Source organism: Puma concolor, chromosome C1 (genome assembly GCF_028749965.1).
Source record: "Puma concolor isolate L17-30 chromosome C1, mPumCon1.1.hap2, whole genome shotgun sequence".
NCBI classification, from domain to species: Eukaryota; Metazoa; Chordata; class Mammalia; order Carnivora; family Felidae; genus Puma; species Puma concolor.
Genome location: NC_141674.1, coordinates 78,293,682 through 78,310,731, shown reverse-complemented (window position 1 = coordinate 78,310,731; position 17,050 = coordinate 78,293,682). Strand labels below are relative to the sequence as shown.

General features: G+C 34.6%; 1 protein-coding gene, 1 long non-coding RNA gene and 1 pseudogene across 7 annotated transcripts in view; 2 read left to right on the top strand and 1 right to left on the bottom strand.

The window, feature by feature from the left end:
• Positions 1-17,050, bottom strand: part of BRDT (bromodomain testis associated) — a 77,999-nt gene that overhangs the window by 26,840 nt on the left and 34,109 nt on the right. For all 6 annotated transcript variants that reach the window (XM_086717532.1, XM_086717534.1, XM_086717531.1 and 3 more), the window contains 6 exons: positions 16,435-16,604; positions 15,842-16,131; positions 15,642-15,755; positions 15,404-15,565; positions 7,700-7,758; positions 5,238-5,409 (listed from right to left, as the gene is read on the bottom strand). In XM_086717532.1, the coding sequence (XP_086573658.1) occupies positions 5,238-5,409; positions 7,700-7,758; positions 15,404-15,565; positions 15,642-15,755; positions 15,842-16,131; positions 16,435-16,604 (967 nt within the window). The remainder of the gene's footprint in view (positions 1-5,237; positions 5,410-7,699; positions 7,759-15,403; positions 15,566-15,641; positions 15,756-15,841; positions 16,132-16,434; positions 16,605-17,050) is intronic.
• Positions 1-17,050, top strand: part of LOC147578170 (uncharacterized) — a 62,171-nt gene that overhangs the window by 44,232 nt on the left and 889 nt on the right. The gene's annotated exons all lie outside the window — the stretch shown is intronic.
• LOC112872199 (protein S100-A11 pseudogene) lies at positions 193-573 on the top strand (annotated as a pseudogene).

Here is a 17,050-nt window from a genome sequence, read left to right as displayed (position 1 = left end):
ACTGAGGGTTACTGGAGGGGTTGTGGGAGGGGGGATGGGCTAAATTGGTAAGGAGCACTAAGGAATCTACTCCTGAAATCACTGTTGCACTATATGCTAACTAACTTGGATGTAAATTTAAAAAAAAAAAAATGAAAAAGGAGCAGTGCTGCCACTGCCTGGTCACAGGCTCCATGCCTGCTTCACATAGACATGGCAAAAATATCCAGCCCTACTGAGACTGAGCAGTGCATTGAGCTTCTGATTGCTGTTTCCCACAAGTATGCTGGAAAGGAGGCTAACAACTGCACCTCTCCAAGAAAGAGTTCCCAGCCTTCATGAATACAGAAGTGGAAGCCTTCCTAAAGAACCGGAAGGACCCTAGTGTCCTAGACTGTATGATGAAAAAACTAGACCTCAACTGTGATGGACAGCTAGATTTCCAAGAATTTCTGCATCTTTCTGGTGGAATGGCCGTATCTTGCCATGACTACTTTATTAGGTCTACCCATTTCTAGAAGCAAATGTGAGGTGCTCTTGGGCCTGGCCTCCAGACCACACTCTCTCCTTCAAAAGAGACTCTCAATCATTATCCCCTCCTCACATCCTACATGTACCCTGAGCCCAGAGCATCCACTGCCCCATGTTGGCCAGCTCTATTGGTAGTTAATAAAGTAATAGTGTTTTTTATTTCTCATAATTTATTTTTATCTTTTTAAGTTTATTTATTTTTGAGGTGGGGGAAGGGTAGAGAGAGAGGGAGACAGAGAATCCCAAGCAGGCTCTGCACTATCAGCATGGAGCCTGATGTGGGGCTTGAACTCACGAACCAGGAGACCATGACCTGAACCGAAACCAAAAGTTGGACACTTAACCCACAGAACCACCCAGGCGCACCAGTCATAGTGTTTTTTAAAGCAAAAAATTAAAAAATTAAAGAGGAAAGATTAAAATCGGGAAATTCAGTTTTGGCATGCTGTGCTTGACATACCTATGAGATGCTGAAGGAAAGATGGTCAGCAGAGGTGTATAAACATGCATGGGGCCTCGATGCTTGATTTGTAAAAATGAGACCAGAAGTAACAGACACCAAGATCACTTAGGCACAATGTACAGATCACTGCCTTTCAACCTTTTACATGTTATAATAAGTAGAAAATGATCAATGTATGGAAAATCTGGGTAAATGGGAAGGCTGCTCCAAGCCTATTGCTATGAAAGTGGAGAGGATCACTAGCTCAGTAAACCTAGGCTTTGGAACATGGCTGGAAAGCCCTGAAGTAAAAAGATATTAAGGGCTTAAGGCAGATACAGAGATATCTGTAAGGAATATTCTGAGAGATGGGACGATCAAGAAAATAGTATCACAGAAGCCTGGGAAGTATGTTAAGGTCCAACTTTCCGAAAAACATTTTTATGGGGATTACCCTCTGGTACCCAAAACACTACAGAACTCATCTCTCCTAAGACTTATGTTCTGCAACCCGGACCAGTATCTAGCCCATATTCTCTGAGTCACTGAAGCTTATATTCCTTTGTTCTTAAAACCTAGCATATATTCATCTTTTGCAGACCTGCTTGTTCGACACTTATAATTTTTTAACCTTTCCCTTTTCCTTCTTTCCATCACTTCGTTTTTTTTCTGCTACTGCAAAAACGCAATTGCTATGGAAATAGCCCATAGGAAATGGGCTATTTCCTATGGCCCATTCCTCCAACTGGCCTACATAATGTTGGCATATTAATTACTTTGAAGCACACCTTTGCTCCAAAAAACAAACAAACAAACAAACAAACAAACAAAACAAAACAAAAAAAAAACCTTCACTGGCTCCCCACTGACTATACCATTACCATTAAGTCCAAAGTCTCTAGATATCAAGGTTCTTTATGATCTGAACTGGTCTACCTTCCCAAATTCATTTCCCCATATTCCTATTCATCCAACCAAAGGTTTAATCACATCCAATTATTGATTGCCTAAATACCTTCATTCATGTTGTTTTCTCCATCCAAAATGACTTTCAGTCCTAGATATACATAGATAAGTCTTACTTCTTCCTCCAATATCCAGCTCAAATGATAACTTAATCTGTAAAATACACATCTGCCAAAGAGATCAGGTAATTTTGCCTTCCTCACCTCCTTAAATTTCATTTTGATTCTTTTAGGGAACATTATTTTTATTTCGCATACCCAATTGTTTATTTCTCCTACTTGATGGCTAACTCTTTGATTAACCTTTTCATTTGCCATGTTAATTCACAATGATATGACAGCGTAAGTATTTTTTTTTAATTCTTAATACAACTGAGTGAAGATTTTTATAAGCTGGGAAATGGATAAGTAATAAGAATAAGACTAATAATCCTTTATAACTAAGAGCTTCAACTTATTTTAAGGGGAAAAAAAGAGGCTTCTTCTAGTTCATATGGAGATGATGGCAGTAATTTTGGGTAAAGCTGACAACACTTGATTCAATTTCTTAAAGCTTTTCTGTACTAACATTTTTCAAGCTTTTTTTTATTAAGAAAACTTAAGTGAAAAAAAATCTTTATTGTTTAAAAGACTTAACCAAAAATTTATTTCCATCGAGATTAAACTCCAGAAAAGTAGACTTCTATATATATTTTAGCTTATATACATTTGTAGTTTCCCTTGGGCATAGTGCCACCTACAGTTAGCGAATGCAAACCACTGGGTTCTGAAAAACCTGGTTAGTGCAACAGAATAGCATCTGTGGCATCATACAAAATTCCTTTTACACACTATGTTACTCACAATCACATATAAGCCCAAATTGAAGTAAAATACAATAAACTTACCCCAACTGAAGACTTAAATATTGAAAGCCTGACTTTTCACAGATAGGGTGTTTTCTCAATATAGGAACAAAAGACCATCATGAATGCATTCTTTTGGTTTTCCATTGTCTATTTCTTCTTCAGGGCTATCCCTATCAATTGTTCTACAAAAGTGCTATAATGAAAACAGCAACCTTTCCCTACTGTGGCTCTTTCTGATCAACCTTCAATCATGCTCAAATCTGATTCAAAAACTCAAACATAACAAAACAACTTCTCCCAGTCTTAGAAAACAAACAAAAAACAAAACACCAAAACCCCAAAAAACAAAACAAACAAAAACCCCACCTATCTTCCTGTTAAAGTTACAGCTATCCTCTCCAACAAACTTCTTGAAAGACTGGCTACATTCAGATTACTTCTCAATTTACAAAAATCTGGCTTCTACCTCAATCACAATGGCCACTAAAAAACCTTTTGCGAAAGTAAAAAATCTCAACTGCCAACTTTAAGCCTCACTCCTCATCTTACTTTAATGCACTGTAGTATATTCTTGTGGCGCTTTTGTACTCTGGTGATTTGATAACATCATCTTTTAACTAATTTTTTAAAATTTTTACTGAGGAAGTTTTGTTTCCTAGAATTTCATCCTTAACCTTCCTCTTCTTGCTTTGTACATTTTCCTGGATGTTTTCATCCATTCTCACAGCTTCAAGTAGCTTCTATATGCTGGTGATTCATAAATTATGAGTCTTGCTATACCCTATTAGTTCTAGTCGTATATTAGTCGTATATTTCTAATCAGATACTCTAGTACCTCAAATATGCCCAAAGTGAGCACTGCCTCTTATTTTCAATCTAACTATTGGATGATACCTTGGTGAGACATTCATTCTAACAAAGCCTATGCGCTGTGCCACAAAAATATTCTTCTAATTTATCCACATCTTTCCATGCTTACTGCCTCAGTTATGGTCCTCGTATAATTTCTCTCCTAGACTATATAGCACTCAGCTTCCTTACTTGGTTCCACCTACATCAGAGCATCTTCATCTTAAATCTGTCTGTCCCCTAAACAGTTAAGCAGCAATCAGTTCCGATTATAAAATCTAATTTTGTTAGGCTACTATTTAAAGCTACTTGTTGTTGAGGGGCGCCTGGGTGGCTCAGTCGATTAGGTGACTGACTTTGGCTCAGGTCATGATCTCGCGGTTCGTGGGTTTGAGCCCTGTGTCAGGCTCTGTGCTGACAGCTAGAGCCTGAAGCCTGCTTAAGTTTCTGTGTCTCCCTCTCTCTGCCCCTCCCCTGCTTGCGCTTTGTCTCTCAAAAATGAATAAACGTTAAAAAAAAACAAAGCCACTTGTGTGAAAAATAAAAGACCCAAATGGAACACTTGCATTCAAGATAATTCATGACCTAGAATTAACACACCTTCAGTTATGCTCCTGCATACTTTGAAAACCTTTTTCCACAAAAGGATGGATATAAATATTTTATACTTTGGATCTTTTTTTTTTTTTTTTTTTAATTCCTGGGATGCCTTCCAGTGTTGCTTTAGGTATTTTCTCTTTTGATCTCCATTCCCTTCTCCACACTGAAGAGCTATAACTTGAGTTACATACAAAATGAAATACTGAAACACAAAACAGAGAGCTTTCACTGAAAGCACTAAAGGAGGATCAAAACTTCTCTCTTCCTCCTAATCTGTACTGTAGTAAAACAATTTAGAAACAACTTCTGCTTTGGAGAAACCCCTGCCCTTGGAAGGCCAAATAGAAACTGGTGGGCAGCCTCCTAGAAGGAAGGCGACATGGATGAGGAATATTCACAACTGATTCTAGACTAGACCTGAATACTATCTCAAGGTTCAGGCACTCCCTAGGCTGGGCTCATCAGTATCGGAGAATTATCGTTTGTGGCATACACGGCAGGAGAATCAGGATGAGACAGGCAATAACTCCACTTCTGACAAGACTAACAGACAAGATATTTGTAGTCAAATGAATGTAACAACATAAAAATTTAGCCAGGTTTGGAAGATGATTTTGGTAAATGGGAACCACCACTAGGCAAGTATTTTTGTCCTAAGTTTCCTTAGCTGTAAACTACTTCTCATGTATAAAATTTAATTTCTCTACCTATAAAACCTCTATCTTTTCCTTATTCCATCCTACCTTTCCAACTCAAATAGGAATCATGGAAATTGAGCAACATTTCCCAAATCTGCTCAGAACTCAGTAGTATGGGCTCTGGCAGTGAAAGGTTTTAGTATTTGACCCACAAGCCAATGTATATAATCTATATGAAAATAAACTGCATGTGAACTGTACATATAATTTTCTTATTCAAATGTAATGAATACCTTTAAAAATAAAGCAGATAATTTCTAACAATGTGCTTCAGTGATTATTTCTAACCTGAAATTTACTAGTTAGTAACTAGTTAATTTCTTACCTGAGGGAGGCAGAATTTGTAAAGATGAAATGTTTTTCACACTGTGTAAATGTTCTAATTCTTGATGATTAAATGCTAACTGATGGTGATCTGGTGGTGTTTCACATGAATATGAAGTCTGACAAAAAAGGGTAGTTTTTGCAGAGGCTTGATCTTGTACAGAAGACTGTATCTGTTAAGACAAAGATAAAGACAACTGTCTTTCAGAGTTTTAACCACACAAGAAGTTTAACTAAAAAAGTAGAAACAGAGAGGAAAAGAATATAATTTAAAACTACCTTCAACTATGATATAATTAGGGTATAATTATCCCATTCTTAGGGATGAGAAAAATAAGGTGTGGAAAGATTAAAAGACTTGGCCATCCTATAGTTTTAGGTAGAGTTAGTCAAAGCCTATATTCTTAGTTAATAATACATACAAACTTACATACGTTATTAAATAGTGCTGCTTATTTCCAAATGCTTTCCTGGGAGCTTTTATACCAAATCTAGAGACTAATCTGCTTTCTTTTACCCCCTTTACCTTACTGAATTATAGGCATAATGAGAAGGGTGGGTAAAAATCACATGATAGTTGACCTGTAAGACTATCAACAAAATTCTGATTTAGTAAGTAAAAACTGTATTATATAGCTAACATTTATTTAATGCTTACAATGTGTGAGGCACCAGGCTAAACCCTTTATATAAAGCTCTTCAATTCAACCAATAATCTCATGAGTTCAATGTAACTATTATCCCTGTTTATAGTTTACAATAGGACTCAGATATAATAAAAGCAACTTTCCTAGAATCTCACAACTATTTAGTCACAAGCTAAGTTATAGTACCAAAGCCCAGGTGACTTATCTACTAAGCTTTGAGTTGTAGATAGTACAGAGATCAGTAAGACAGTCTTTCTCCATCTAATAAAGGGGTTAGAGTGAGTGAGTAAATAAGGCAAGTGTATGAATACCTATGCTAGCTTGAATAAAACTAATGCCATAGAAATGTTCCAACAATAATATAGACCCAAGCCGCAAAGTTAAAGTCAAATGCTGAGGTTTAAATCAACAAAAAATCACTTTCTGAAACACACAAATATATGCATTTACTCATATTTCTAAAAAAAATTCCCTCTTTTATTATCAATGGGCGTTTTGTTCCTCAGTGAGTGAGACTGAAAAAATTCTGGCCACAAACAGATCATTAAGAGCGCATTCTAGAGGCACTTGGGTGGCTCAGTCAGTTGAGCGTCCAACTTCGGCTCAGGTCATGATCTCAGTCTGTGAGTTCGAGCCCCACATCAGGCTCTGTGCTGACAGCTCAGAGCCTGGAGCCTGCTTCGGATTCTGTGTCTCCCTCTCTCTCTGCTGCCTCCTTTCCTCCCTCCCTCCCTCCCTCATAAACATTAAAATAAAAAGACAGCATTTTATATGCTATGTATTGAGGATGCTTTCAAAGTTCATTGATATAGTTTTGATTTCACTAAAATCTATGGCAACAATCTGTACCTTTGAGAACTCATTTTTGTCTACCAAATTAATTACCATTTCATCTAGGTGTTCAAAGCCCTCTTTATTATGTCCCCCAAGCCAGCTAATCCCTGACAAATACCCTCTGCTGCCATTTTTCCCTGAACACAACTTCTGTGCTTCTTTGCCTCTCTTCACACTACTACCTCTGTTTAGAAAAAGTAAGTCCCTAATCTGCATCAATGTACTAACCATTTCTTTCCCTTCCCTGTAGTTTAAAAGCCATTTTAAGCATTTTCTCCTTCAGATAGTATATATATTCCTTCTACATTTCCTCAATTATGAAAATAGATGATCGCGCTAATCATGCAACCTCTTAACAGGGTGATTATATATCTATCTCTTCTCATAATAGAGAGCTCCCTCAACAGAGGTATTTATGTTGTACATCCCTAACCTAGTTAGATGATGTTAATTTATAATTTAATAAAGGTATATACCTGTAATTCTATATTCAGGAAAGTACAGAGGATTAAAACTTTAATGAGAATTACAACTTGAATTAGTAAGAGATAAAATTACTTCTATCCTTTTCAAAGCATGTCAACTACTAATGATAGATGTGCTAAAATTAGTAGCTGGTAATTATAAGCTTTATCTTTAGAAACCCTACCTTACTGTGTGTACCCTACATCCTACTGTGTGCACATAGGGAAAGCAAGGCCTTTCTTCCGTATTTACTCTCAAGACTAACTCAAAACTTCTATCATTTGTTCTACTAATATGATTTATAGAACAGTTATATCTTATTAGAAAAATGTAGCCAAATACTTCCTGTATTCAATTTTAGGAAGAAATCTTTGAGTATTTAGTTGACAAACTGAAAATGTGACAGCTCTTCATTATAAACAAAATCAAAACAAATTTTAAAGAAGCTACTACTATACCAGTTGAGTTATAACATACATTTTAAAATTCTGAGGTAAAAAAGGAGGAATTAACTTACCTTTACTTGTTCTTTAGGAGAATCATTCTGTTTTGCTTCAGTAAATTTAGGAAACATTTCTGCAAATGTATATAAATGAATATTTCAATATTTGTTAGCTTAAAACCTTACCATTTAAATTATAAATTGTTTTCATATTAGAAATAAAATGGTCATCTCAAGAAAATGTCTTTAATACCAACCTCTTAAATCAAGAAATTCTTATAGTTACCAGGTTTTTGCCCTTTGAATCAGTCAAAATTCTAAAGAGATACTTGTGTTTTAAAGGGGATATTTTCTTTTCCACATAATTGAATAAATACCCACTCACAAATTTCAATTTGGATTATTTAGGCAAAAAAGAACAGCATAGTAAAGAGCTTGAATAAGCGACAGTTTAAACAGGAACAAGTTACAACACAGATAAGGTTTTAAACAAGTAGAACGAATTATAGCAAAATCATCTTTTACCAAGTAGCCATAAATACAGCCACAAGGAACTTAATTAAAATAATTAAGAACTTACTATAAGAGAAGGATATATCACTGATCTGAGAGGATACAGTCTGTTATGAAAAGTGAAGCTATTTGATTTCATGGTAAAGTCTGCTCTGCTTACTAAGCATTATGGGAAGATCCCAAACAATTATTTATTTACTCTCTAGCTATTTGGCAGCCTCAACTATCTATGTTGTAACAAATGGTTTTTATAGTACCTTCTTTACCTTTAGAAATACCTTTACAGCAGACACTGGTGGTACAGTAGATATAAAAAGAGATCTCTGACATGCTACTCATAAGTTCCTTTCTTTATCTTACAATATTTTCTGGTGCTGTCCTCCCCAATCATAAGCCTAGGCCAGTGCAATAAAGCACCAAACTGCCAGTTAATGCCTTGACCCATCTCTCCAGGTGGGCATTGATGAGCCACCTTAGCATTATTTGTTTCAGGCTCCAGGGCACCAAAGCTGGTTAATACCAAATCTTATTCAAACTTTAAACGTTCTAATTTTAATAATTACCTTCTGCTTCCTGAAATGCCATCAGTTTCCACTGGATGTGTTACTGTTCTTTCCTCTCCTAAAATGTTTGATGCTGGACATTGTTAAAATTGCTAAATGCCACTCAATGACGTGCTTTAGTTTAAAGAATTCAAGTTTTGAAATGACACGAACCATCTTAATGTCACTCCACTAAGTATTATTTAAGTGTTGGGGGCTAGGTGGAAGGGAAGGGAAGAATATAGACAGCAAAGATTGAGGGTATAGATCCAGGTAGCTTTCACATTTAGGGGATAAATTATGGTTTCAGCTTTGAACAAAAAAAACAGACTTCATTAATATGATCATATAATATATGCACATCTACACAGCTATCTTAAATATTCAAATATGCACCTAAACTACATTATTCTACAATTTACATAAACTCTTAAGTATAATAAAATATGAGATATATTAGTGTTCTACTAAAAAATTCAAGGGCATTATCTTAGTTTTCTGATATAATAGCTCAGAATTTTAAAAATTATCTGAATCTGAAGACACTAGGAAAAGGCATCAAAATTTTTTTAACTAGAATGGTAACTAGACTTACTGTAGTCATTATTTTGCAAAGTACACAAATGCCAAATCACTGTGTTGTACACCTGAAACTAATATTGTATGTCAGTTATACTGCAATAAAAAAAGGTCAAAACCATCCGATACAGTATGTTTCATAAAAATCTTAGACTATGGACAGAAGAATAATTAATGACAGCCTAAAACTCAGCATTTTGATTCTCATTCTACTTTTACATAGTTGACTTTCTAGAAACATAAAACATAAAACTGTTTATGAGTTCCTGGCCCTTGTAGTTAAAAGGCAAACATATACATTTTCACTATCAAGTTTAAGATCCCCTTTCAATTAGTGAAGAAGCTCTTCAGGTCTTGCAAATCTTAATGAAACTGAGCACTATCGTGACAACATATATACTGTCAACTAATTTCTCTAGGGAACTGTGATAATATGCATACCCACCTTAACAGAATCAAATTGGGTAATATATGTGAACTACTAAACAAATGCATATTATGCATGTTATGTAACATGTTCTATTTTCACATCTCCCCCAAAACCTCAACATAAAACTCTGATGGAAAAGTTTTTATTTTAGGGGCGCCTGGGTGGCTCGGTTGAGCATCTGACTTCAACTCAGGTCATAATCTCGCAGTTCGTTGAGTTAGAGCCCCTGTGTCTGGCTCTGTGCTGACAGCTTAGAGCCTGGAGCCTGCTGTGGATTCTGTGTATCTCTCTCTCTCTGCCCCCCTCCCCTGCTCGCTCTCTGTCTCTCTCTCAAAAATAAACATTACAAAAAAGTTTTCATTTTAAACTAAGGCAAAAAATTTTAATTATAGAATAAAAGAGAGCTGGAATTGAATATTTGATTAAAGAGTTGGTTTAATATCCATCACCTCTCAAAGCACTGAGATAAATGCTCCAGATATAGCAAATGTTATCAGGAAGACAGTATAGACTAAGAAAAGTTTAATAAGCTGAATATGAATATAATACCATAATGCAAAACCAGAACGTTATGCCATATATATCGGAAAAAAATTACTGAAGATTTTTGAATTAGAAAACTAAATCACACTTCTGTTACACAGAACAAGGTTTAAAAAGGTAGTTGGAATTCACTACCTGCTTCTGTTACCTTATTTTATAGGAAAAAAGCATGTCCAGAGATGTTAAATGATTTGCCCAAACTTATCACCTAAGACATGGTCTGTTGGTTAAAAAACCAAAACCAAACAAACAAACAAACAAACAAAAAAACCAAATAAGCAATTTGTCTTTGAACTAAAAAAATGTGCTCCCTTTACAGACTGCTTTGGCAATTTTCATTGAAGTGTCTGGTACTTATTTTAATATATAAACACAACCCAAGTACAAAAAGTGGAAACTGGGGTGCCTGAGTGGCTCGATTGGTTTAGCATCAAACTTCAGCTCAGGTTTGTGGGTTCAAGTCCCGCATTGGGCTTTGGGGCTGACAGCTCAGAGCCTGAGGCCTGCTTCAGATTCTGTGGTCCCCCTTTCCCCAACACTCCCCCATTTGTGCTATCCCTCCCTCTCAAAAATAAATAAACATTTATAACAAAAAAAAAAAATTAAAAAGGTAGAAACAAAAAACCCCCTAGATCAATGGTTCTCAAACATAGCAGCGTATTAAAGTTACTTGGAATACTTAGATATCACATATATCTAGCCCCATTCTATATTTAATTCAGGTTTGGACACTAGTTTAAAAGTTTTGCAGGTGATTCTAACATACTGAGAAAATACTATTCTAGACAGCCTGCTTATTAGGAAGACCCATTTTTGAACAGATAATTTTTAAATACACAAGACAAAATTTATCATTCTTTTTCAAAGACTCAAGGCTCAAGTGTGGACCTCAATATATATAGGTTTTTAATCAAAGCTGGGTCTTTGAATTTATCTTTCTAGTGCTTTGAAAATACTTTAGTTGATGAGAAAGTCATCATAGTTTTAAAATTTTAAGTGATAAACTAATTATTTCTCTTAAATGCCAAAGAGTATTCCCCAACTGTCATTGTGTACTTCCTACATGCACTAAACCATTCTCCGCCTAAAAAGGTATAAAATCTGGACTTGAACCAAGTCCATTTTGTCCTTTTTCCCCTTGCATGAAAAAAAAAATCATATCCTCATCACTTCTACAGAAAACCTAGGTTGTAAAACTAAAAAGAGAAATTGTTTTAGTCCTGTTTGTAAGTCACCCACAACTAAGGAAGTGTTTTTGAAAAAGAAACTGTTAAAGGGCTTCATAAATTTCCTCCTCTGAATGTTACACTGAAGCCAATAAAAGCAAAAAGTCTAATGAATGAAGTGACAAATTTACTTTGTCTTAATCAGGTGAAGAATTGATGCCATAACCACTGAGTTTGAGTGTAACTATTAAACAACTGAAATTATAAACATTCCTGAAAATATTCCTTTTTTTGTTTTTAATGTTTATTTTATATTTGAGAGAGAGAGATTCAGAGAGAGACAGAGCATGAACAGGGGAGGGGCAGAGAGAGAGACACACAGAATCTAAAGCTGGCTCCAGGCTCTGAGCTGTCAGCACAGAGCTTGACACAGGGCTCGAACCCACAAACCCTGAAATCATGACCTGAGCCGAAGTCGGATGCTTAACCGACTGAGCCACTCAGCTGCCCCCCTGAAAAATAATTCTATTCCACACTAATCAAGTATCTGAGCTAACATTTAGACAGTTCCTTAAGTTATTTTCTTTAAGATTTCAATTAAAAGTACTACCACCAATGAGCTGATCCCATTTGATTCTCAGTAATATTATCTATGGAATTGAATCTATTAGTTATATTCCTCCCTATTATATCACTCAAGATAGCCAAAGCTGTTGAGAATTAGAAAACTATCAGTAGGAAAAAAAAAAAAAAAAAGAAGAAGAAGAAAACTCTCAATAGGGTTTGTGTACATACTAGCAAAGCCCAGCTAACATAGGATATAAGCATCTGGAATTCATTTTACTGTCAAATCTCATTTACATATTTGATCTGATATTTGATGATATTTTGAAGGTTATGAAAAATCATTTAGAAAAGCATTACATTTTTACCAATGTTTAATAAATGTTCTTGACTAAGCTACACATGACTATTTGCATACACTGATGTCAGTCAAGAAAATAATTTAAATGATAAAACCAAAACACAACAAATCTGCAGTCAAGTACTGCTTTTACTCCAAAGATATCTCATTTATATTTTTCAAAGATTTGGGATTTCATTCCAATTCCACCTTACAACTGATTCAATCTTATTTGAAATTTTAATTAAAGAATTTTTAAATAAAACTTTCCTTGGAAATCACAGCTTGGCCATTTAATTAATCTTATTTAATAAAGCAGAATTGAGCCTGTATTTTTCAAAAGTGCATAAAAGAAGGTTTGAAAATACATGAAATATAATCATTTAAATAATGTGGAATAAACAACTGTAACACAATTTACAACACTTAAATGTTTTTCACAGATGTTACCATCCAAACATTTCACACATCTAAACAGAATGCTACTGCAGTAAAGACAGAGCAGCTCATAATAAGGATAATTGAAGAACTATGAATCAATATTAAGGAACTAATAAAAGTTAATTTAGAGCTCCATCCTTGATAACCAAAATTACAAAAGATTATGATTTTGCTAAGGAAATTGCATATAGCCAAACTGCTATAAAATTCTAGAAGGCAGGTATTAAAAAGATTAAGAAAAATTGCTAAAGATCAATATCTTTCTATCAGAAAAGTTTCCTCTATTAAAGTTTTGAAATGAAAATATATTCATATCTCCTATCTTGAATAATCAAAAGCCTTATTAACCAGAGTTATGGCAATGAAGATATTCTAAGTTCTGAACAAACCACAATAAATTTAAAAGCTACAAAATCTTATATATTTTTTCAGTTAATTTGTACTTATGTAACAGATAAAGTTTTTGCTGACATTCCTAATTTTCACAAATTGTATTTTCTCAGTAAGTAGCTCCATTTCCCTCTACCCTAAGACTTGATTTGGGATTTGTTGTCTGCTCTTTGATAATATCATATACATAATTAAGAACAGTAGATGCTTTTTACTATTTTGCATTAAGTATTATCATTGCTATGATCTGACTTCATTATTTTTCATAATTTATAATCCTTTCATTTATAGTTTTTGTCAAGAAAGTAAAAAATGTTCTTAGCTTACACACCAGAAGTAAAAAGCCTTATAGTATTTTAATGGGTACAAGTGAAGTTAATATTTAAGACAAAGGTCCTATTGCTTCATTTACTAATTTATTTTGTTAAGCAAATAAAGCAAAAACAAAAAAACAGGAGAGAACTTAATGCTCATTTAAGGTAAGCACTGAGTTTGCAATTTATAACATGCATGTAAGTGTGTTTCCAAGTACACAGTTTGAATGTTTATAAAACAATAAAAATTTCAAAGAAATTCACAAACTCATACTATCATGTAAGAAAAACTGACCTTAGTGTCACAAACCTATATACTCTCATAATGTAGGTTGAAACATAACAATGTGCTACTTTGATTTTAACAATGTTTTTAAAAACAGTACTTGTTATAGAAAGATAACATTAAACAAGGACATCAGTCATAAAATAAAAATTCAACACAAATGTGTTAAAAAAAATTATAATTCTGAGGCCAAGTTATTCCACTGGAAATTTAGGAAACCATATATAAGAACCATTCTAAGAACACATAGTAGATGATAAACATCTTTCCTTCAAGCAGTGTGTTGGAAGAATCTATCAGAAACTGAAATTAAGGTATTTTATTGAAGCACTCTGTATATATCACTTTTCCACTAATGCTTAAGGCATTTATTGATCAGTAGCCAATATATAATTAGATAACTCAAACAGCTTTATCTTACAAATAAAAGACAAAGTGCTGTAACTTATTAGGCCACAAATGCTTTATTAGATGAAGTTACAAATGCTAATTATTACAATTTAAAATTCTAAATGCAACTTTAGTTTTTCCAGCATTGTTTTATGCTTTATTGTCAAATATAAGAAAATAATGTATAATTACAGCCCTAAATCAATTTAAAAATTTTCTAGTATGACAAATCCAACAAAAATGTTTACCACTATATACTTTAGAAATGTAAAAACAAAATGCAGCAATCAGCACCACATAAATGCAAACTGGTCTGAACAGAACCAAAAGTGAAACAAAAGGGACTGCAAGCCAGCAAGCCCTTACTACCACAGTGAAATAAGAGGGGTGTTCTTACAAAAGGTAAGAATCCCTGATGTGACAATATTCTGTGTAGGATTTTTTTTTTTTTTTTTTTTTTTAAAGAACTGAATCTCATGGCAAACAAGAAGCATCTCATTCAAAATAAAGCAAAATTTGGGATAGAAAAGTGCTCCATATTCTGAACATGCCTTCTGGTGGATAATGATGGAATGCCACTTGGGCATCCTTGGGCAGTGATTACTTGTCAACTACATGACCATCAGTGAAACAGCACAAACAAAACATGAATGAGTTAAGCTTGATACAGTTGATGAAAATATACCCAAGGTAATATGGTACTTCAGCATAACTGGAAATCTCAATTTGAAGTACATTTTTCTATGAATGGAAGATAATATTCTACAATGAAGAAAACACAGACGTGAATAAAATTCTCCTTTAAACATTTTCTGGGATGACTGGTTTAATTCAAAATGATGAAATCATTCAATATATTCAGTCAGAATATATTGTCACAATGGGACATAACTGTAACATTAGAGTAGTCTGATACATCATAGAGAGTAAATGTTCTCAAATAATCCTTTACCTTATAAAAAAATGAAGACTGGAATTTTATTATTTGTTATTTTCTCGCATTAAGATCTGGTGTTATATATTAAGAAACTATCCCACCTTTAGTAAACTTATTTTCGATGTTACACACCTCTAAGTCACATATGTGTAATATGAAGTTTCATTTTACACAGCATCTTTTAAAGAAAATAGTAAGATTTTCAACATGCAATTCAATAATAAGTGTGGCATCCAAACCATAGGTTCTGGGTAAGTGACAGACGTTTCTTAAAAATCGAAGTCTCAATAGTACAAGGAAAAAATTTCCGCACAAACACAGGTACACTTAAGGGGTCAGCTAACCTGATTCAGAATCACTGCTGTCTGAGGAGCCTGAATCACTGCTACTGCTTTCAGTCTCCGAGGAGCTGCTGCTGCTGCTGCTGCTGCTGCTGCTGCTGCTGCTACTGCTTTCGCTTAATCGGGAACCACTTCCAACAGCCTTGGATGACTGCGTCTTCTCAGCTACAAAATAGGGAAGGACATTACAAGGCTACCAGAATTACATAATCAAAGGAACATTTAAAGGACTGCCACCTACATTTTGGTTGACGTTTTCTACAGTTTAACTGATTATTGACCTCTAGTAACCGCTTTTCCAACTCCTGTTTTTTCTGTGAATGAAATTCTTCTCTGGACTTCATTATCTTCTTACCTATGGGATTTAAGAGGAAAAAACAGTATTACCAAAAACAAAAACAAATACCAGACTGACTTCTACTGCTACACAGAAATACATACCATGAGGCTTTAGTGGTCTTTTTCTTAGACATGCAGCAACATACTTTTCTAGTTCTCGCAGTGTTGATGCTTTTAGTGTTTCAAAGTCTATCTCTATCTCATCAGGGTTGGAATTTCTCAGTGAAGGCTCTCTTGATTGTATTATATGAACAACCCGCCCAAGTTTATCTCCAGGGAGTTTGTTTATATCCAAGCTTAACTGCCTTTTCTCATCATAGTTCATAGGTTTAGCATTAGCATCATCTTCAGGTTTCAGAGCCAACACCTGCTGTTTCCTCTTCTTTGGCTGACTAAACAAAAATTAAATTTAATCAAAATTATTTGAGATAATATGATTTGAATAAGGCATTTTTTTTTTCCCACGTTTATTCATTTTTGGGATAGAGAGAGACAGAGCATGAACGGGGGAGGGGCAGAGAGAGAGGGAGACACAGAATTGGAAACAGGCTCCAGGCTCTGAGCCATTAGCCCAGAGCCCGACGCGGGGCTCGAACTCACGGACCGCGAGATCGTGACCTGGCTGAAGTCGGACGCTTAACCGACTGCGCCACCCAGGCGCCCCGAATAAGGCATTTTTAATAAAAGATACTTACTTGCTTTTAGACTTTTCCTTTAATTTCATTTGCTTAACCTTTTTCCTTGGATTTTCATCTCTGTTATTAACCTTTTCTTTCTTCTTTTCCCTTTTAGACTTATTCTTTTTCTTTAGCTTATGGAAAGGTACTTGGGATAGAACTTGTAGCTGTTGATGAACAGCTTTCAGCTGATAAAGAAAAAATTCTTTAAACATTCACGGCTCTAAGTAAAGACATCAGAAAAAAAATGAAGGCACTCAAAAGTCAGGACTATCCTGAAATTCATGTCCTTCAGGTTCTTATTTCATTTCACGAATTCATTATTTTGAAGGGCATACACTAAATTAGAAATACTATCATGTGCTCAACCCATAAACTTAGGTATTCATCTATAACCAGACCATGAAAATTAAATTTCCAGTAATCTTAACTTTTTAATTGTTTATTTCAGGCTTGAGTTCAGAGAAGGTTAACCTTTTATCACAAAAGGTAGCAATGTTAAAATCTCATCCATAAAATATCTTGGATTACATCATATAAATCATTTCAATGAGAATCAATTCATTGGGGTTAAGAATATAAATAACAGAATTTTAAGATATATAGACCTTTGGGTAAGAAAGACTATTAAACA